The sequence below is a fragment of the Paramisgurnus dabryanus genome, chromosome 22 (assembly GCF_030506205.2).
Source record: "Paramisgurnus dabryanus chromosome 22, PD_genome_1.1, whole genome shotgun sequence".
Lineage (NCBI taxonomy): Eukaryota > Metazoa > Chordata > Actinopteri > Cypriniformes > Cobitidae > Paramisgurnus > Paramisgurnus dabryanus.
In genome coordinates, this window is record NC_133358.1 from 28,632,296 (window position 1) to 28,654,850 (window position 22,555).

At 37.1% G+C, this 22,555-nt stretch overlaps 2 protein-coding genes across 3 annotated transcripts; both read right to left on the reverse strand.

The window, feature by feature from the left end:
* Nucleotides 1-657: 657 nt before the first annotated feature.
* Nucleotides 658-11,640, reverse strand: ube2v2 (ubiquitin-conjugating enzyme E2 variant 2). Its single transcript, XM_065258617.1, has 4 exons — nt 11,574-11,640; nt 8,171-8,319; nt 6,198-6,323; nt 658-2,278 (listed from the first exon to the last, which is right to left on the reverse strand). Exons 1-4 carry the CDS (start codon nt 11,587-11,589, stop codon nt 2,132-2,134), a joined length of 438 nt encoding a protein of 145 aa, XP_065114689.1. The 5' UTR covers nt 11,590-11,640; the 3' UTR covers nt 658-2,131.
* Nucleotides 11,641-12,228: 588 nt separating this feature from the next.
* mcm4 (minichromosome maintenance complex component 4) lies at nt 12,229-22,325 on the reverse strand. Of its 2 annotated transcripts, XM_065258618.1 has the most exons (17): nt 21,604-22,325; nt 18,893-18,968; nt 18,647-18,805; nt 18,396-18,559; nt 18,091-18,192; nt 17,906-18,001; nt 17,506-17,601; nt 16,747-16,885; nt 16,447-16,667; nt 15,739-15,859; nt 15,289-15,548; nt 14,801-15,166; nt 14,543-14,670; nt 13,829-14,036; nt 13,516-13,744; nt 12,676-12,809; nt 12,229-12,563 (listed from the first exon to the last, which is right to left on the reverse strand). In XM_065258618.1, exons 2-17 carry the CDS (start codon nt 18,954-18,956, stop codon nt 12,471-12,473), a joined length of 2,580 nt encoding a protein of 859 aa, XP_065114690.1. In that variant the 5' UTR covers nt 18,957-18,968; nt 21,604-22,325; the 3' UTR covers nt 12,229-12,470. The 2 variants fall into 2 exon arrangements, with proteins under 2 accessions (XP_065114690.1, XP_065114691.1); XM_065258619.2 differs by lacking the exon at nt 21,604-22,325 and having other exon boundaries at nt 18,893-19,135.
* Between the last annotated feature and the right edge of the window lie 230 nt (nt 22,326-22,555).

The following is a 22,555-nucleotide window of genomic DNA, read 5'->3' on the forward strand; positions in this document are numbered from 1 at the left end:
CAAATGTAGGAAATTAAGTTGTTCCAAATATATATGCCAAATACAGTGCACTATATAGGAGACAGGGCGCAGTTTTGAACACATCCTTAAGGTAGTGAGCGTTGTTTGCCATGGGCGCGTTGCGCAGTGTGAATCGCATGAGTCCAACAAGGCGCCGTTACCGGAAGCGAACTCCAAATGTGATTGTCTGAAACATAATGTGTATCTCAGATTGCTTTTGGGTGAGTAAATCATGGGGTAATATTGATATTTGGCTGGAGTATCACTTGAAGTCCATTTCACCTGTATTGTGTGTTGACACAATAACACATAACATCAGATTTTTCATTTTGGGTGAAAGCAATATTAGTCTTAACCAGTGGTCACCAACCCCGTTCCTGGAGATCTGCTTTAGATCCAACCCTGCTTCGGCACACCTGCCCCTAATTTTTAGGTAGCCATAAAAAGCTTGATTAGCAGGTTCGGGTTTGTTTGATTGGGAGGTGAGTTGGAGGTGAACTCTGCAGCAAAGTAGATCTTCAGGAACAGGGTTGGTGACCACAGTTCTAAACGTATGCTAAAGAAGAACCATTTAAAATAAAGGACATAAATTAAACAATTTGCTGTGATTTTATAATTGAATAATGCCTGCATTAAAATGAGCAAAGAGAAACAATGTGTGTTCCACAATGGTTGTTTTATTATTTCTGAACATAGCCCCGGTGTCACAAATTCAACTTAATTTGGTTATGTCTTTAAAAAGAAGAAGAAAGTAAAATGAACAGGGAGAAAATGACTCTTAGATTCATTACACAGCAGGGTGATTGTGGCTCTGAAAAACGGTAAGAAATTGCCACTACATATATTAGTTTGCACAGTAACAGCCTATTCTTTTTGCTAATGAAGACTTTAGTGAAATGGTCATAGCCCACCCAAGCAGAAATGAACAATACTACAATCCCCCACCAGTCACTGGAATCACAATTCAATTATGTTTGTTAAGAGTACCTAAGGATTATAACAGTGTTGCTAATGTTATAAATGCTAAAGTACTACATTCAGATTTAATGAGAGCTACATAACAGCATGCTATTGCAGGTATAAGTGGAGTTTTAAAGCACTGTGCAAGTTTTGTACAGCAAACCCTTACCATAACAACAACTTCGAACTCGCTTTAAAATGCGATTTGCACGTCCTTTTACAATGTTTAAGAGGTTATTTCTTCACTACAGTTTTAAATAAACGTAACATTCAGTGTTTGTGATATGAAAAAAACATATCTGTGGGCATTAACTGGAACATTTCAGGAGGTTTGGCATTTTAAAAATCACAAGCGAGGCAAAACTCTACATCCAGTCCTTGAATGGCAAGGGTTTGCCGTTTCGTACAGTAACATCTCAGCATTTTTTGCGGCGTGTGATAGACCGATATACAAACAAATTCTGACAGCGGGTTGAGGAGTCACATTTTTAATACAACCATTTTATGTAGGAGTTAAGCGCATGTTTCGATTTTAGAACAGAACATCCGAATACAAGAGCTATCGCGCTGAAACAAACTGCTATTGTGTCAAATACAGACGTTTAAAACAAAAATGAAGAAAACGTTCAGAAGCACTCCCCTCGTTTGCAATACTACTAGTACTCTACAGGCACACTTTTAAGGACCCTTTACTTTTATTCTCAGTGAGGGGTTCAGATACACACACACACACACACACACAAAAAAACGTACAACTTTCGTTTTCCCAAAAAGCTTTTTTCTTAATAAGCATGCCGTTGCATATGCATCCTAATTTTGAAATTTGGCATCCAGTTGCTTTAACTTAAAATGTATATATCTGTATAAACCTCACCGTTCTAACGTGCCTTTCTTTCTTCGACTGAATTCAGCTCTTCAACATACGCTCGTGGTCGATGTAACGTTACTAAAAGAGAGAGATTTGTGCACTCAGAATTGTAAAACAGAACTGACGCTGCCACACATTTAAAGGCATTCATTGTTTCTCAAGCTAAACTAATAGAAAGGTCCAATCATGCTCCAGTATTGGAGACTGATGTTGTTGAGTGACCGATGTTTGTTTGTTTCTGATGATTTACAAGACGTTTCTAAGAGAGTAAGGTTTAAGACAGAGGGTCACAATCATTTACAATTAATTGCTGTATGTTTGTCCTTCTGGTGGTTGGGGAAGCTTCATATTCTCTTTGGACATCATAAGACGCCTTAGCTCTTGAAGAACGACTTTAATGCTATATGAGTTTTGCCATTTCGCTAGAATTGGTATGCTACGTGCATCCACCTGCAAAGACACAAGAGAGAGGAAGAGGACAGCGGTAATGAGTCATGTGATTTCAACTACACAGTGCTCACTATCTGAGCTGCATACTTTATTACATGCTGAAATAGTCCATTAATATTTCACAAAAAATCCATCAATAATTGAAAAAATATAATTATAATAGGTTTTTAAACTTAATCATGCCAAGGACACCCAAATAAGATGAGGCTTTTGTGAGGTATCCTTAAACCTAAAATTAAATAGCAATTTGTACAATATAATATGTTTATGTATAACAAAATATAGAGTAATGCTGGATGTATAAACATCAAGATATGCATTGTACGTTCAAATTTATTTGTATTGCAGCAACCATAAATCTTGTTTCATAGTAGCTTTCCAAGAAATCCTGCCTTATAAACCCCAGTAAGTGAGAAAAAAGGGCACTACATAGCAAACATAGCAAATATAAATTATTATGCAATGTATGTAGCAAGAAATGAGAGATAACACCCAATTAATTTTTCTGTCTTTTTTCTCTTAATATTCTGGGGATCCCCAAGAACCTCCTGGAGGCCCCCTGTTTAACATTGTATAAAAGATGCTTAACTCATTCACCGCCATTGACGAGTTATCTCGTCAATTATGAGTTAATATTTAACTAATAAAAATGCCTTTCTGGACGAATTTCAAAGTGAAAGTGTAATACCGCTTTTACCGAATTTATCAAAAACGGAAGTTAAAAAGATTTAATGATTTATTTTAACTGCCTTTATGTTTGATAGTCATTCTGAGTCTGATCTCTAACATAAATTCCTTTTCAAAAACGCAATTTTTTAAGCTTTTTGCTCAAAATGTTGTATTTTTGAAGAGAAATATCCATATTTCAGTGGTTAAATTAAGTGGAAAAAGTAAATATATAATGAAACGTTTTTTCCCCATTTTGTTTGTTTGTTTGTTTGTTTGAAAGCAGAAGGTGTGTTCTTTAATTTGATATAATTTGTATGTTTATATATTTATAGAAGATCATTTTTCCTGCAAGGAATTTTGTGAAACTTTTGTTAAAATCACAAAAATGCAGGTGGGCAACTTTTCTCAAAAAGGCAGGCGGTGAATGAGTTAATTTGAATGCATGCAAAAGGATCTGAATCACTGGTCTTAACTACGATTGGTACAATACCTGTTACTAATACAAGTGCAATTTTACAAAATCCGATACCAAAACAATATTAGCAGCTTAAATGCTGCTGAATACAGCAATACTGTACATTCATTTATTTACTTAAGTAAAACATTATTGTGTTACCCTAGACCACAAAACCCATAAGTCGCACCAGTATATTTGTAACAAGCGCCAACAATACACTGTATGGGTCAAAATTATTGATTTTTATGCCAAAAATCTTTAGGCATGTAAAGATCATTTTCTATGAAGATATTTTGTCAATTTCCTACCGTAAAAAACAAAAAAATATCATTAGTAATATGTGTTGCTAAGGACTTTATTTGGACAACTTTAAAGGCAAATTTTTTCAATATTTAGATTTTTGGCAACCTTAGATTTTCAAATAGTCATCCATATACTGTCCTAACAAAGCATACATTACTAGAAATCTTATTTATTTAGCTTTCAGATTTAAGAAATTGACCCTTATGAATGGTTTGTGGTCCAGGGTAACATTTAACTTTTAACAGGCTTAAAGTGGTACTCATTTAAGTAAATATTGCTTCAAACGTTCCCAAAAACAATTCAACAAACAGTCAGAAATACACCAAGGCCTGGTTTCGCAGATCGGCCTTACATCTAGTCCCAGACTAAAATTCTTGTTTACACTGTCCTAACTGAAAACTACAGAGCCCCTAAGGGGACAGGAGCAAAAAATTAAATAAAGTTTTGTTTCACGTGCGCACATGAAACTACTACGTTTAGTTTTGCGTGCGCACGTGAAACTAAACTTTAGATTTTTTACTCCAATGTCACTTTAGGGGCTCGGTAGTAAACAACTTGCGCTTATATAACTAAAAAATATCAGTGCCTTTGTTTTATCTTAAGATGTACACCAGTAGGGCTGCACAATTAATCAGAAAACGAATCAGGATTATAACTACGAGAGATTTTAAAATTGATAAGTTGATGTGTCCTTTAGCCATTCATTTTGGATTTTTTTATTAACAACATCAATCCCATAATTATTTGTGATTTACATTATATTATTTACTTTTGGAGTTAACCGTCCAGCTGCTTCACACACTCTTAAATCGAATGTGTTAATAACACATCTTGTGTCTATTTAAGGTCAACACATCTAATGTGTTGTCCTTAACACATCTGTATGTTATTTTTGGAAGAACACACTTTGTGTTGTTTTAACACATCTTATGTTGTCCCTTTAATTTATTTGAACACAAAAGCAACACGAAATGACATGTGTTAAATATTTTAGGACAAAACAATGTGTTAAAATTAACACATCCTTTCTTAGAGTGCATATTGAGACAGCATAGACATGTGTTTTAGTTTAGGACTAGTCATAAGCCTTGTCTGTGAAACCAGGGGTTAATGTCTTAGTTTAACTTAAATGTCTTAATCGAGTCCATGCACTGTCAGAAAATATGGTACAAAAGCTGTCACTAGGACGGTACCCTTTAAAGTGACACTCCACTTTTAGCATAGCTTAGCACAATCCATTGAATCTGATTAGACCATTAGCATCAAGCTACAAAGTAGCCAAAGAGTTTGGATATTTTTCCTATTTAAAACTTGAATCTTATGTAGTTACATCGTAATAATCAAGGACTTTGCTGCTGTAACATGGCTGCTGGAGGTGCAATGATATTACGCAGCAGCCGAAAATAGTCCCTTAGTAACTTTCAATGGCAGGGACTATTTTCGGGCAGTGCGTAATATCATTGCCTTAGTACACTATCTAACTACAGAAGAGTCAAGCTTTAAATGGAAAAAATATCCAAACTCTTTGGTTATTTTTAAGCGCGATGCTAATGGTCTAATCTGATTCAATGGATTGTGCTAAGCTATGCTAAAAGTGGTACCGCCAGACCCGGAGATCAGCTGAATGGATTCCAAAACGGTAAAAAATCTAATGTTTAACTCTAGGGGAGCAGGAAAATGAGCATATTTTCAAAAAAAGTGGAGTGTCCCTTTAAAAAGATCCTAATATGTACTATTTAAAAACAGCTAAGTATCTTTCATGTACCTTTGAGATACTAATATGCACCCTTTGGGTACACAGAGTACTATTTAAAAGTGTACCACCCCAGTGACAGCTTTTGTCCCTGTATTCCTAAGTGTGTTGAGCAGAAAGCTGTATTTTAGTATCAGCTTGAAATTAGATGTATTTGAAGTACCGACATGCTTGACATGCCCAGTCTCAAGTGAGATTCTTATCAACCAAATATGCCAAAAACAACAAAACTGACAGTTTTATTAAGTAGAGCGAAAGATAGATTTTGTTTACAGAAACAGTCCCATAATACACTTATCTATTGTAAAAGACTGCTACACATTTTGTTAGGGATGTACAAATGGCAAATGACAGTTTGTCCAATTTCACAATAAAAATGTACCAAGTAGACCTACATTTCTTAAGTGCTAAACACTTGGTGCTGGTTTGGGAAATTCCACTTCTTGTGCTGGGATATAATATACTCAAACCGAACATCTTGGATTTTACGCAGTACAGATATTTTGATTCAACCCTGAGCAGAGTACAGCATATTTAGAATAAAACGTCAATATAACTTCAGCTTGGCTACACTGAAAACCATCCCTCCTCTGCAATGCTGAAAAACTAATGAGCATCAATCTGGAAACCCTGCAACCTCACTGCTGTGTAACAATGTGCATAAAATGCTGTCTTTTATAAAAGCAATATGATAATACTCAGATACTTGATATTAAAACATAAATTACTTCACTTACCATCCCATTGGAATTATTTATTCCATTCATGCTAATTTTTGTTACAAATCTAACATTCGGTGGTAATTCGGGATATTTAGGTCCGCACTCCACTTTCAGGCTGTATATTCTGTTTTCGTAATTAGTCTGCGAAATGAAAACAGACGAAAGGTTAGAGCTGATGAAACATAATCTGATCTGAACATCAAAGAAAACATACCCACACAATGATCTTCATACTTTCATAACATCTCGAGTCATCTATAGGATATAAGAGTCCATTATGCTCAAATACAGATGGCTTATGCAAGAGTCTAATTAAATTTGCTTTATGATTTTAATTAGCACCATCTTATTTAACTTGTTTTATTTATTTGAAATCACTGCAGTGCTCAGAGACCAGAGCCTCGTGTTCCCACAACCACACTCACCACAATTCATTTCCATGATTTTTGCATAAGACTTTCCGTCGTTCTTGATTGCATTCAAATCGAGCTATTGAAATATCGCAGAGCTCAGTATAACTAGACAATGGCAATGGATTTTTTTATGTTTCATTAACTTTCATGGCCACAAAATCATAATTGAATATCAAAATATTAAACATTGGGAAACCTGAGAATAAAAAGTACAATTTTAAAACCTAATGAATCATTTTAAATGCAGTTTCTTCAATTTTTTTGTTTGTTAAATAATATGAAACCTAACAAAAATCTGGTTAACCCCGCTGAAAGGTGAGCTAACTGGAATACAGTTATCGAGTACTAACAAGGCTACGTTTACACGACAATGTAAAGCTGTAAAAACAGAAACGTTTTTCTTTTGTGTTTTTGAAAAATCTTATGTGCACTCGACAAAGTTTTCAAAACGATCATAAAACGCTGCATTATGCAAGCCAAGCCAGTAGCTGGCAATGTTACTGTGGGTTCACACCAAACGCGTTTGAGACGTCAAATTTGCGTCTAACGCTTGAACATTTTGAGTGTACTCGCTTCAATAGCGTGTGAAAGCCGCGCATGAAATTCTAATCATCTAGGCATTCACGTGGAAATTCGCATCATGGGAGGGGCTTCTGCAACTCTGCTCGCTTCCTGTAATTATGTCACTACTAGAGCAAGCTCCTGATTGGTTAAAGCGGCGCATTTTTCTGCCAAAATTCAAATTTTTCAACTTGCAGAAGTTTCTTGCGGCAACAATCAAACAGTATGTGTAAACGTTCAATAAACACCTAATTCGCACTGCGAGACCTCCAGACGCGCGTTAACGCGTCTTTACATTGACTTAACATTGAAATCACTCGCGCTTGATGCCTCTAACGCGGCTGGTGTGAACGCAGCATTACATTGTAAAGAAACACTGCATTTCTGCGCACATACACATTCTTCTGCAAATTGCTAAATATAAACAAGACGGCAAAAGCTTGTTTAGACAGACAATAAACTAGGTTTATTACAACAAGTGATCCTGGACTATAAAGCAGCAAAAAAATTTTAACTTTGTCATTGTTGTTTTGTTACACTGGTGTTATTAATTCATGTGGTTATGTAGTACCATAGAGATAAAAAGGCATCATTTTGAAAACCATCATAAAATTGTCACGTAAATGAACAGCTAAACTGCACATTCCCGTTTATGGTTGAAACAAATGTCGTGTTAACAAACCCTTAATGACAAAGTGTTTAAAATGATTCCCTCTCACATTAAAGCAGCAATACACCAAGTAAGATTTAACTTAATAAATAAACAACTCTTATCAAAGGTCATTCATTTTATGGCCTTCATCTTTATCCCTGATCCACACCTCCATCTGTCATGTTTGATAAGTATGGATGGTATGAGGATGGCGCATTGTCTCTTGAGTTTCCCGTCACACTAGATAAAGATTTGATACACAGGCGTGCAGTGAAGCGTAATTCAAGACTGTAATTACAGTTTCTGTTGTCAGCAGGTTATGTCATAACGTCACATTAAATGAGTTCAACAGAGAAACTTACCCGCGCAGGTCCGATAATCATGCCTGTCCACCGTGTGAGAGTCATATCCTCATCATCCTCCAAACCCCAACTCACTGTGCCATCACCAACACCTTTCTGCCCTTCCTCAAGCTCTTCCAACAAACGAAAATTACGAGGAACTTTGACTCCTGCAACAAGCCAGAGATGATTCATAAACCACACAGTATCTCCTGAAGTCAGTAAACATACGTCTGGCAGTTCATTTTATATGTCAAGCAGTGACAGCATTGTGAATCTTCTCTATTTTCGCTTTAATTATTATCCATACTGTTTTTGGGAAGACATATTGCAGGACTAGTAGGCATGCTCCGATCAGGATTTCTGCTGCCGATACAGAGTACTGCTGTCTTCATGATAGGCCGATACCTATGCCCGATACCAATTCTTTAAGCTGATTTGCATGCTTTGATGACTGTAACTGTTAACATTTTTTCTAGATAAAGTAATACCACAGATGTTGCCTTTGTTATATTACTTGCAGTAATTAGGTATATTATTTTTTTAATAAAGAATCTAATAAATTTGCACAACAAATATTTCTTCTGCAAAAGAAATTTAATATGCCTTTAAAAGTAATGAAAATAAAACACTTCAGTCTTTACTGTATGAATTAAATATACACACATTTGTATGAAGTACAACAGTTCTTCAGTGAAAAGCAGAGAGTTATTTTATTCAGAGAATCCAAAACTGCACATCGCACATGAGCAACGGGTTATAAAAATGCCCGCACTGCGTAAAATTTGGTCTCTAATTGCAGCCGCATTCAGGAGGAGCCCTATGATTGAAAAAGTAAATAGAAAGATCGGTTCATGAGATCGGCAAATTTAGCTAGTACCAATCAATCGGAGCATCCGTAGTGAAAACAGCACATTCTCTAAAGGTGCTTTCACACCAGACACCAATTAAGCATTAAATGCTAGGGATTTACATTTTAAGTCATCATTGCAAAGACGCGAAAGACATCCTGCGGCACGATTATTGAGCATTTTGGACGTTTGATGCGCGAACCTAAAAATGTGAACTTTAGTGGATATTTGTGCTGCGCTAACCAATCAGGAGCTTGCTCTAGTAATGAAGTAGCGAACGAAGGCAGACATACGAATGACATTGGCTTAACTTCTCTTCTATATGTTACCTTATTACTACCCTTGCTAGTACGGTTTAATCTTTGCCGCTGTATTCTGTGCTTATTTTGTCCATTAATTTTTCTTTGTTTTCTCCTGCATCTATTAATGTAAAGCTGCTTCGAAACAATTAACAATTGTGAAAAGCGCTATATAAATAAATTTAATTGAATGTAGAAGCTATTTTTTAATCTATACAGTAGGGCTGCACAATATTGGGGGGGGGGTGATTTGCGATAACCTTTTAAATAATGCGACACACGATACTGCACTGCAAATCATGCGGTGATTTAAATTATATTAAAATATATATTTTTTAAATGATCAACAATATATAGTTTAGAAATACTCAGACTGATCGGCCGCAGATCGTATCGGTCGATCACTTCATTAAATGACTCTATCGATACTCCTACTCGCTAAATTTGCAGATCTCATGAACCGATCTTTTGGTTTATTTTTTCGGTTTTATCATAGGGCTCCTCTTTGGGGACGTGCTCTGGTCAAACAGTTTATACAACACATATCAACCACGGACATTGCATCTTTATGCCAAAAGTTTATTATTTGCATGCATTTTAAAGTTTTGGCATTTTCCAGCTGGCTTGACAGCTGGCTTTTGTCCGCGTACACCTGATACTTGAAGAATCAGTATCATCATGCATTGGTATCGGCCGATTATAAAGATAACAAATCGGTACTCTGTATAGGCTGCAAAAATCCTGATCGGGGCATCCCTAAGATAGTTAAAGCTAATTATATTCACAATATTTTTTTAAGAAAGCATCACTTTCTCTGTCTCAGCAGTCTCTCCGCTACTGACCTAAGACTTTTTGATGTACTAATCGCATTAGGTTATTGCATACCATTGTGATTTACATTTTCTTAGGTCTTCCAAGCCTACTACCCATGAAAATTTTCCTTCAGGGTTAAATATATGTAGAGGTATAAAACAATGTATTAGTGGCAAATATGATGCATTGATAGAAAGGAAACAAAGTAGTTGGGCGGGCGTATCAGTTTCAGAACCAAAACCCTGATAAAGACAAAACAACTGGTAATGTGCGAACGTTTGAGTCATCTTTAAACACACCTATTCCTCTGTTGTGTAGTATGTGCATGTACAATTTTAACATGTACTGCCCAAAACTAAACAGTAACAACCTGCGGTATATTTCAACAAATACTATAATACCGAATAGTGGAGAGGCGAGATTTGCAGGTTTAGATAGGTGTAAAAAAAATATATATATTCACTCTTTTTGAATGATACAGGAAATGACTCTCATACTGCTATATCTTGGTCTCACTTCCTCAAAACCAAGACATGCACAAAACTCAAAATTAAAGTAACAATGCATCCAATCCTCCCTTTGGAGATACATTTTAACTGGATCTCCACATTGTACTCTAAAAATATCATTATATGCAATTGTTTAAACACAATACATCTAAACAAAATAAACAAACACAATCTAAACAAAATGTAAAATGAACTTCTTTAATGATCCATCATGGATTGGTTATTATTAGACATACAAGTTAAACTTAAAACGACATCTAACCATACTGAAACCGCACAATGTGCTTAATGATATGCAACAGTATATTCATAAAAGATCGGAAAGCATGAATGAGTTAAGTATTTGAGTCGTAAAGACTAAATGCACATGCATACACACAAACTCATTCATATGAACTGCGTGCTTTCTGGGCGTCATATTTTCAACATACAGATTTATTGCAACCATAACGCAATTATCTACAGATCTGTGACATATAAAAGGCACAAACGATTATGTTTGTATTTGTTAACCAGCTCGTATTGTCATGGGACATCACAACATCAGTTAAAGGCCCGTTTTGCCATAACACTAAACGGAACATCAGCAGCACGCGCGACAACACTCCGCCTCGATACACCCGCCCAACTGCAACATTTAGTATTTAATTGAATTCATACGCAAATCCAAGAATGTATTAATTGAATATACGTCTATTTATTGATGAATGAGTGAATATATGAATTAAACGCAGTGTTATTTTTAAACTACAGTTATATGCGAGGGCCGTTAGCCCGAAGCTAACACACACACATAGTTCAAACTGCACGAATGCGTGTTAACGTAAGTAAATAAAAACGTTCGAGCGCTGTAAACCTTTCGGATAATGTGCACGGGGTCATGGGAGTGCGGGCCGAGCGGATCCGTTTATAAAATACCGCCGTGAAGGCACGAGAGGATTGTGAGACAAACCTGAGGAGGCCGCCATCTTCTCCTGCCCGAATCCAAAAGCGCACGACAGCGTGACGTCACCGCGCCATGTGACTAATGCGTAGAGGGAGGGGCGTGGCTTTCGTGCAAAGACGCTAGAAATTATTTTACTTTACTTTTTAAAGATCCTAAATAACGACAATTTTTAACAGTGTATTTTATTTGCTCTCGTGCAGTAGACGCATAGCCCTTTATGCGTTATTTACATATAATTGCAAGTTTATGCATACATTTATACAAGAGGTTAATAGCATTGTTTAGTGTACTAAAAGTAACCAATTGCTAGTGTATATGCCTCTGAATAAAGGGATTATTATTCATTTTTAATATATTTATGGTTAATTCCCTACTGAAAAATCCAGCAAAGCTAGTCTAGCTGTGTTTTGGTCACTTTTAAGCTGGTCAGACTGGAAGATCAGCTGGACCAGGCTGGGAGGAACAGCTTATACTGGTCTTGGTGGTTTTTAAATATGGTTGTGTAGTTGCATTACATGCTATATTTACTTCAAAACCATTATGTAACGATGCCAAACTTAAAATCTACATTTAGACAAAGACTGCTTTAGAAATTCATTTTTTGAAATTCCCATGAAAATGTGTATTGGAAAGTGTAAAGCTTGTTAGAAGTAATAATTAAGTTTATTTAAAATTTTTCTCACATGCATTCAAGTGCTTGAACAATGGCTTACATATTTTTTTTGTAGGTTTTATTGTTAAGGCAGTTACAATGTGAACAGCACAGATATCGTGACAAAAATAGTTACAAATGCTTTTTTTTGATCAACAGGAAAGGTTTTATACATACAGCTATTAACAAATATCACTCTAGAGAAACCAAATAAAGCAAGCGAATGGAAAACAGCACACATTTATTAAAGTTTACAGCAGTCGAACCGTTTTCCCTGTGACGGTCAGAAAATCTTCATCCGCAAGTGCTCGAAGTGCTTCTTCAAACATGTCTTTAGTGATGGCCTGAAACACAAAACGACCTTGTAACCCTTACATCATCAATACAACAAACAGTTTTTAATCGGATTAAAACAAACACTCAATGTTATTGGTGCAATAGGTTAGTAAATCTTACAGCCTCTGATTGGCCACGAAGATCATCAAACAGCTGTTGGTACTTCATAGTTGGTGTTTTGCCCTTGGTTTGAATGAGTTTCTTCAGGGCCTGAGCCACTTCTTCTTTACGCTTGCGTGCTGTGGCGCTCATACCTATAAAAAATAAAACAAATCACAAACATCAGACTCGTTGTAATTTACACATACTGTTTGTTGCGATACGGTACACTATCGGTTATCTATGCCGGTTGTACGGTATTTGGTGGTTCTTCAATGCAAATACGATTCGATTAATTTGTCGATAGTTTAGTATTACGAGTTAAATTTTTAATAATATCACGAATGCAACCATATATCATGAACGTTTAATTAAACTTTGAAAAACCCAATATTTGCGTCCAATAGCAGTCACGTCTTTTGCTGCTACACCCGCTTTGTTGCTGTAATGCAGTCACTTGCTGCTTGAACTTACATAGTATTCAATTCAACAAAGATAAACATTAATACTATTTTAAACACCAATACATTAAGCCATGAAGCTAAATGCATTTCAATTTTTCCGCTTTACTCATTAAAGCAACACTATGTAGTTTCCATGTAAAAATGACTTACAGCTCCCCCATGTGGTTGAAAAGCGCAACAGTGCCTGGTATCAGTCACTCTTTTGCAGGCAGGGGGAGGGGCGGGGCTGTGTTTCCTACCCTCCACCGCCACTTTCAGAGTGTGCTTGTAGCAGCTAGGAGGCTGCTCAGGTTGCAGCAACAGTACAATTTGTCCAGTTAAAAGTTGTTTTATCACTGAAATAATTTTAGAGAAATTATTTAAAGGTAAAAAAACTACATAGTGTTGCTTTAAGTACCTGTGGTGAGGATAGAAATGTCCACGAATCCTGTTCTGGGATCAGTTGCAGATTGTTTCAGTGCCTCTCTGTGGAGTCTCTTGGCTTCCTCCACATCGATGGATTCGACCTTACTTGAGAAACGCACTTTAGCGTGAGCTTCAGCCAATCGGATGAGAGACTCCAGCTGACGGGGGTACGCAGACACCATTCCCCTCCCACTACCGATCTTACGCATGTCTACGTATGCCTGCAACATGCCAACATATTACAAATAGTATATTACAAAAACTCATATGCAACCATACTACATGCTAAATAAAGTTTTACACACCTCAATCAGGGCTTGGCTCGCTTCCTCTGAGAGTCGGGGGTGCACGGTCGTGCGAGCGAATGCGATGTAGTCCTTCAGCACGGCCATGTCCATATGTTCTTCTTCTATCTGGTCTTCACTCTGGTAATACAGAGACACCAGGTGATGAGCGAGACGTCTGTCGTACGCTTCGTCCTGAGGGTCCAGCATGAGGAAGATCAGATCAAACCTGCCGCATAAGAAGAGATGGGTGCGTTTAATGTAGAAAAGAAAAATTGGTTGTTTAGCTCACAAACTGGATGTCATGTAGGGATAAAAACTGTGAGCAATACTGCAGCTAACTTTATGATTTAATTAAAACCCATTGGATAAAATCCAAGACGTGTACAAGCTACATTATGTCGCAGTAGATATCAAAAGTACATTATAGAAATTAAACAATTATTGCATTTCCACGACACTTCAAATTGCGCAAATTGAAATTGTGAACATATATATCGCATTTACAGGCGATAAACAAATAAACTATGGATTGGATGGCTGTGCGTTCAAACTATACTTCAGGCCAAAGCTTATCAACTTCCATTGCTATGATTTTTGAAACGACAAGAGCGCAAGATGAAAATAGTTATAGTTGCATACCAGAAAATAGGGTAATATTCTTTTTATCTACATGAATTTACAAGGCTAGTGATATGTTGATTGAACACATGAACAGTTTATCTAATGGTTTACCTGGACAGAAGCGTGTGAGGAAGCTGGATGTTTTCGATAGTGGTCTTTTTGGGATTCCACTGAGACTCCACTGGATTGGCTGCGGCAAGGACGGAGGTCCGAGCATTGAGCTGGCAAATGATTCCTGCCTAAACACAGAAGACAGCATTAACATTACACCCTAAAACACCACTTAATACTCAAGCTCAGAACTTCAATTAACCGACATCAGACAATAATGTCCCCCAAAAATGGAGTTTATTTGTCCTCCACACTCACTTTAGCAATAGAGAGCGTCTGCTGCTCCATAACTTCATGCAGCACCGATCGCGTGCTGTCGCTCATCTTATCAAACTCGTCGATGCAGCAAATCCCGTTATCACTAAGCACGAGGGCGCCGGTCTGCAGAACCAGCTGACGCGTTTCTGGGTCCTTCATCACATAAGCCGTGAGACCCACGGCACTGGAGCCCTTCCCGGATGTGTACTGCCCACGTGGAACAAGGTTATACACGTACTGGAGCAACTGGGATTTGCTGGTGCCCGGATCTCCGCACAGCAGGATGTTAACCTCGGCACGAAAGTTGCCACGACCCGTCTGGGTGAAGTCTTTACGCGTTCCGCCAAATAACTGCAACAAGATACCCTGCAAAAACACAGAGCCCTTTAATAAACTGGAGGATAAAACATGTGCTGGAAAATTAATTATAAACCCAAACTAGCTAACCCATGATTAAATAGCTTTACTAGGTACACAAAAATTCATACTTTCTTGATATCTTCATGTTCGTAGATGCTGGGTGCGAGAGCGGAGGAAAGTCGTTCGTAGATGTCAGGTTTAGCAGCTAGCTCTTTAAGCATAGCGGCTCGCTCTTTAGTGAAGAGTTTCTGCTCGCCGTCCTCGTCCACTCCATGAAGACGTTTCTCATCCGTCTTGCGGAAGTGAATGGCGTCGATGTGCGTCTTGTATACTGACTTCACTTGACTCTGTCGTGGGTTGAGACGCATGGGCGCTGCTCTGTAGATACCTGAAAGTAAACGGATTCAAGTCAATGCTCGTCACAAAACACTAATTACTACAAGACACAAAGATGGAAAGACATTTTTAGCAGTGTTTGGTCAAAAAGTAATTTTAAAAAGTTTATTGGTTAAACGCTTTTTATTCACACAAATTTCACCAAAATAAAATAATAAGCTTGTAAAGATGACTAGTTATACCAGTGATGTTCACTCGATCTCCAGGTTGTACTTTGTCCACCAAGTCATTGTGTGCGTAGACGATTGTCGTGTGGGGCGTCTGACCTGCAGGCATGTCCTCAGGAGATTCCTGTAGTTTTATCTGTCAAAACATTTCAAACAACTCAGTCAATGCACAGATGTTTGATGACACATAGCTTGTGAATTCTGCTTTAAAGGGGACATAACATGAAAATGACTTTCTCCATGTTTATGTGCTATAATTGGGTCCCCAGTGCTTCTTTCAACCTAGAAAATGTGAAAAAGATCAACCCAGTAACTTAGTTTTGGTAAAACATTCTCTGCAAGCATGTGAAAAAATAACTCCTTGACATTTGGCACCCCTTGTGATGTCAGAAGGGGATAATACCGCCCCTTAATCTGCACTATTCAACCATGGCACTGCCATTTAGTGCAGAGATCAGCTTATTTGCATTTTAAAGACACACACAAAAACTGCAAATCTTTGCTCACATTTACAAAGTGGTAATTTATAATATATTATCTATATAATATTTTGAGCTAGAACTTCACATCGGTACTCTGGGGACAGCAAAGATTTATTTGACATCTTAAAAAAAATTTTGTTAAATGTCCCCTTTAAGTTTTGCTTGTTCAATCACATTTCTTCACCTTTCAATTTGGTTCACAACACTACATACTAAGAAAAACTAATAACACAACACTAACCATTTGTTTATCAGAAAATCCAGATCGGTTATGAACAAGCGCCATGCTGTGGGTGGTGTTGCAGTTGCGACAGACGGCAGGCTCGGCGATACGTCCACGGTCCACCTCCACGCGAGCGTTGAACGCGCACACCTGACAGCGGAAAAACGCCTCCTGCATCTCCGGGATGAGCTGAGAGGTACGAATAACCATGCCGCTGATAGTGATGAGCTGGTCAATATCTGAGAGGAAAAGTATGCAAAATAAGTTGGAGAAATATGATATTTGTCAAGTGTTTAAAAGTGTGCCGTGTTCATTCACCTTCAGGATTGAGCGCACGCATGTTTCTGGTTTTCACCGCGCTGTATGGACGCACTTGAATCTGATGCTCCAAAACAGAGTCTGGGAAGCGATCGAAGAAGAGCTCATTGACCGCCATGTCAAAGGTGGGGATAACTTCCTGTAAGCAAGAGAAATAACAGACTTTAAAAGGGACATTTCACTTTAAAAAAAAAAATATTCATTTTTCAGCTTCCCTAGAGTTGCACATTTGAGTTTTACCGTTTTGTAATCCATTCAGCTGATCTCCGGGGGTCTGGCGGTACAACTTTTAGCATAGCTTAGCATGAACCATTGAATCTGATTGGACCATTAGCATTGCGCTAAAAATAACCAAAGAGTTTCAATATTTTTCCTATTTAAAACTTGCCTCTTCTGTAATTACATCGAGTACGAAGACAGTTGGAAAATAACAAACTTTAATTTTCTGTCGGTCTTAGTACACGATGTACCTACAGAAGAGTCAAGTTTTAAATAGGAAAAATATCAAAACTCTTTGGTTATTTTTTAGCGCGATGCTAATGGTCTAATCAGATTCAATGAATTGTGCTAACCTATGCTAAAAGTGGTACCGGCAGACCTGGAGATCAGCTGAATGGATTCCAGAACGGTAAAAATCAAATGATTAACTCTAGGGAAGCTGGAAAATGACCATATTTTTTATATCCCTTTAACCATGAGACAATCAGGGTTAAGGAATTCATGAGACACGTGTCCCTCTTTTAAAGCAGGTGATCTTACCTGTGGATAACAGATCAGCTGTCGATAAAGATCAGCATCGAATGTCTGAATATGACTGCAGTTCACATTCAACACAGGCTCGCCAACAACACTGATCTGAAACACAAATACAATATTATTACACAAATGCAGGACATGTAGGATGATATAAATTGGCTTAGAAAAATCCCTTTATTGCTTTATCACATTTAGCCCAGCATCAGTTGAGAGTATGTCCCATTTATTGTCTCAGTTGTTTTTTCAAAACATGAACAAGCTATTTATGTGATAGTTGGTTGTGCAAGTATTGTTAGAGGTAAAACCCCATATGAACCCCCAAAGTTGTGTACAAATGTTATTTTATTTTGGGCTATTGTATTATAGCTAATGCATTAACTGTACATCACAGTATTATCCTCACCTCGTCCAGTTTCTGCATATAGAGAGGTTCGTTCAGATCCAGACCAGCGTTTTCCTCTTCTCTTGAGTTTGGATCCGTAAAGCGTTGCAGAAAATGCTGCAATAAAAAACATAATCGGTCATTTTTCCATAAACAAAACAGATGTCAACAGTAAATACTTGTAATGTGCCGTAAAAACGGCATACCTGAAACTTCTCCTTGCAGGTTCCCACATTGACATCCGTCCCCCAGATCACGAGTCTCTGCCCTGCACCCTGATCGCCAGCAGCAACGCCGTCTCCAGATGGCTGAGAATTGAAGGAAGAGAAATAAATGAATACAAAATATTTAAAAAAATACATAACATGATGTGTAAATTCTGGCTTAAGTCTTTTTTTTTGTGAAAACATAACATTAATATCTTTATTGTTGACATCAAATCAGACTTTGATGCTTCGAATCTCATTATAGATTATAAAACTCTAAATTTTTGTTAAGAGTTTTCCCTCACCGGTTCTGAATGCATGTCAACCTGCGGAGCTTTCCGCACAGATCCCAGATCAGCCCGCTGGCGAGCCGGAGTTCCTCGTATGCCGCTGCGGGGAGTCCCTTCAACTCTTGAACTGGGAGTACCATACATCAGCGGAGAACTCGCATCGATCTCACTCTGAACAACTGAAACGTATCCAAAAGAGATTTTTAACAATAAAAACCGGCACCTGTTTAACAAAACATGGCGCCAATGAAATTTCAGAGCAGTACCAGAGCGAGGGGCCACCGGACTGGAGAACAGAGACACGTCATGGGCGGCCGGACTCTGTATATCCATGGCTGGAGATGTGGGCATGGGCTGTAGCTCTGTGGATGTGTCATGGGCACGGGAACGTTGCGACGGTGGGGAGAGGGGATCCTCACTCGCGGCTGTAAACAGAGATGGATCAAGAAGAGTTAAAAATATGGAGGCACTTATGAAAATACACACGAGCATCTCAAATAAAAATAACTCACGGGTTGGAGGGTTACTGCCCCGCTCTCTCTTACGGCCACCTTTGGATGATGATGGTGAAGACATCTTGATTCAAATCTAGGAAGATTATAAGATTGTTTTAGTTCATTGAAGCAAAATTGATTTTTTTATTAAAAAATTTGTGTTTAAAATTAACATTTTTATACATAAAACGTGCATACATGCATAAGGTCCATTACCTAAGGTACTAAGAATTAACACTTTGATTTTTAGATGGAAATAAACTAGATAACAGCAGTGTTCGAATTGAAGGGGGTCTGGGGGGGTCCCGGACCTCCTATAAGCCTTAAGGGACCCCCCATAAAGCACAAAAATATAAATTAGGGGGGTCCCCTGGTTTTTATTAAAATTAAAATACTACATAAATTTAAAATCCTCATTTTGCGTGTCACAAAGCGATACTGTCCGTTATTTGTCCCAATTTCGCAATAAAATAATTCAAATGACTTCTGTCTGAAATATAGAAACTCGCAAGTGCGCCTCATGCTGTTTTCTGGAGGAATTGACAGACGAGTTAATGTCTCTATCTGCGTGTGGAGTATTTTTTATCTCAGTTGCGGTAAGAATCTTTAGTAATCTTTAGGTTTAAGGGTTTTTTAAAAAATCTTCTCAAACAATTATTTCATAACAGTGGCAAAGCTATTCACTCAGACTGACGGCTGGTCAACCCAGTCACACAAAATATTTTATTGGGAAAGCAGAAGAAATCACGCTTAAATGATAATAAATGATAGTCTCTTTAGTACTTAGCCTATCGCTCAACTACGCATCTTTCAGAAATAAATAATTTGTAGAAAGTATCTTTTGCATGTGTTTTTTTAAACCTTTGAAAAATGTCGCATGGCCGAAGTGGGACTCATTTTCAGCCCTGGAGTTTCATATCTTAGACCGGCCCACTTTAGTTCACCACTGACTATATTAAAATAATATAATTAAATCCTCAGTGCACTATTCTTTGCAGCCTTGCAATTAATATATTTTCCAAAAATATAATTTCCAATTCAATGCAAATAGTCTAAAACAGTTATGATTTTGCCATAATCGTGCAGCCCTACCATAAGGTATTTTAATATTATTCAATTAACCTTATTCAAAAACTGCTGAAAGGGAACAAATGTTTTCCCCTATATTTTTTCCCCTAGAGTTTTGCATGAAATAGATGAAGAATAACTATTAATAGATTAATCATTGTTACATATATAACTTACCGGTAGATATAAAAAATACGACGTTTACCTTTTAGAGGCCGTTCGAATCAAGTTGCGCTCAAGTTTATTTTAAATCTAAACGTGCGGCAAGTGCACTCAAATATAGACGCGTCTAAAACAAAACTCGTGTTCACAGGCGACCGCTTTGAAAAGCAGAAGGCGGCGGCGCGTCATGCGTTGTCCATGCGTTTTAAATGAATATGGACCCTAATTATGATTATGAACGCAAGAATTACTTCGTGATCGGAAGTTGGGGCACAATCAACTTGGTCATAAAGCGGTGGGGACGTATACCACCCGCAAATTACGCGAGTGGGGCTGCTGTGAGTGCTGGGGACAGCAACCTTGAACCTGGTGGCATGATAACTATCTTTAAAATTATGTATCTTTAAAAAGATTAATTATATGTAATTTATACAGTGAAGAAGACAGTGTTATTATTCATTTGATTCTATTTATGTACCTAAATACTATAAGATCTTGCTTTATTTGTAACTTTGTTCTTTTCTATTTTTATATGCTCATAATTTCCGAAAATTATTCGATCTATGACTCAAAAAACGCAATGTAATCATCAATTTAACCACTACTATATAGTGAAATTATGTAATTTAAGAATGAGTCCACCCTATTTCACCCCTATTCTGTTTAAAAGTTCTGCCCTTGCCAGTGTTTCACACTAATTTGAGGGGTAAACATTTTTTTAGAGTTTGAGTTAAGGGTAATTTGGGGTTTCTTTGATTAAAACCAGGATCAGATGATTGTTGATCAAGGACGATCACATCTTACGTTGTGAAATCACAGCGACCCTATAATGAGGGGGGTGGAGCTTAGCCGGGGGTGGGGCTTAGCTAGGGGACCCCCCATAAGCTTTGACATAATTCGAACACTGGATAACAGTAACTATCATAACATCACAAACTTTTTAATGAAGATACATTTTTATCCACATGTATCCACTTTTTACAGTGTAACAACTTATTGAGACGGAGCATAAACGCGTATTATTGCGTGGTCAAGCTTACAGAAATAAACTATTTAAAAACTAAAGCAAATCTGAAGCTTGCAAATAATTATTGCATAGATAGAGACAGGAAGTTGAAATACTTGCATAAAGACTTTACACGTGAACACCTATGTAACACAATACTACAAAAATTGGTGAGTTGAATGAGCAAGGTATGTAAATGGTAAATGGACGTTATTAATATGGAGTAACAACAAAAAAAAAACATGGTAAAGATGTGATTACTATAGTATAACTAGGGTTCATGTGTATATAAAGGATGAACAGGACACAAACAGCATTCCGCATATGATATATTCCCCAAGACGATTTAACTGTTACCGCACAATAAACTACAACGTTACTAAACGACGCGCAATTTTAAAAGTCTGTTAGTCAAAGCGATGTCATGTATCAATCGATCACAATAAATATTTTCATTAAAGTTTATATGATTATAAAGAAATGGAACACTTACCTTCTGCACTGTTTTCCTTCACAACGTGAACGGTGGCGCGAAACTGCTCGTGACGCAAGATTCGCGGGGAATTGTAGACCAATCAGGTACCTACTTTTCTTACCATCGGTCCAAAGGGGGAACACATAAGGCGTCCGTTTATATATAATCTTTCAAAGTCTTAGTTTCTTGGATTATTTAGTGGACTTGTGTATATATTTTGGTTTATATCACAATTAAGTACTTGTATAAAGTTATTGAGCGCATAGTAACAATTTTAGGAGGCTTAACATAAATGTGACCCATCAACCAGTTGGTATCGCCTGACATTTTCGCGGGAACTAAAACAACAGAGAGAAAATGGCGGTGTTTCTAGGAACATCCACTAGATGGCCTTGTGGTTGGCAAGTTGAGCGATTTCATTCATTTTTATACAACCTAAAAAGTACAGAATTAACAACATACATTTAGAAAAAAATATCTGAAGTTTTTTTTACAAATATATATATATCATTTTTGCTCCAAAAAACAATAATGTCCTACTTTATTTTTGTATTTTTTGTATAGACATATTTTGTAATTACGTGACAGCCTGACTGAAGTTAACAGAACAGCAGTTTTCTAAACATCTGGCCAGTGTTTATAAGAATATAATTATATAATAAATGATTTTTGCTCTAAGATTAATACTTCCACATACGTTATAAAAATAAATATATACAAAATTATATAAATAAATACGTAATGTAATATATTGTCTATTTTTCTAAAAAAAAAAAAATAATAATAATAAATAAAAAAAAATATATATATATATATAGACTAAATATGGCTATTTAAAATGTTCAGTTAATAAAGGTGCAAAATATGACTTAATGTAAATGTTAAAATACATAAACTGTTTTTTTACTTTATTCAAAACGGTAAACTCAAAGAAATCGTCAAAAGTTTTCACAGTCTGCGTTCCTGCAGC

Coding starts and splice junctions, on each gene's coding strand:
- mcm4 (XM_065258618.1), bottom strand. CDS start 18,956: ATGTCTTCACCATCATCATCCAAAGGTGGCCGTAAGAGAGAGCGGGGC. Junction 16,668..16,746: donor GCGTGCGCTCAATCCTGAAG/GTGAATGAACAC, acceptor TTTTCCTCTCAG/ATATTGACCAGCTCATCACT. Junction 13,745..13,828: donor CGAGCCAAGCCCTGATTGAG/GTGTGTAAAACT, acceptor GGCATGTTGCAG/GCATACGTAGACATGCGTAA.
- ube2v2 (XM_065258617.1), bottom strand. Junction 6,324..8,170: donor TGATTATCGGACCTGCGCGG/GTAAGTTTCTCT, acceptor TTCATTTCGCAG/ACTAATTACGAAAACAGAAT. Junction 2,279..6,197: donor TAAATAATTCCAATGGGATG/GTAAGTGAAGTA, acceptor GTGTCTTTGCAG/GTGGATGCACGTAGCATACC.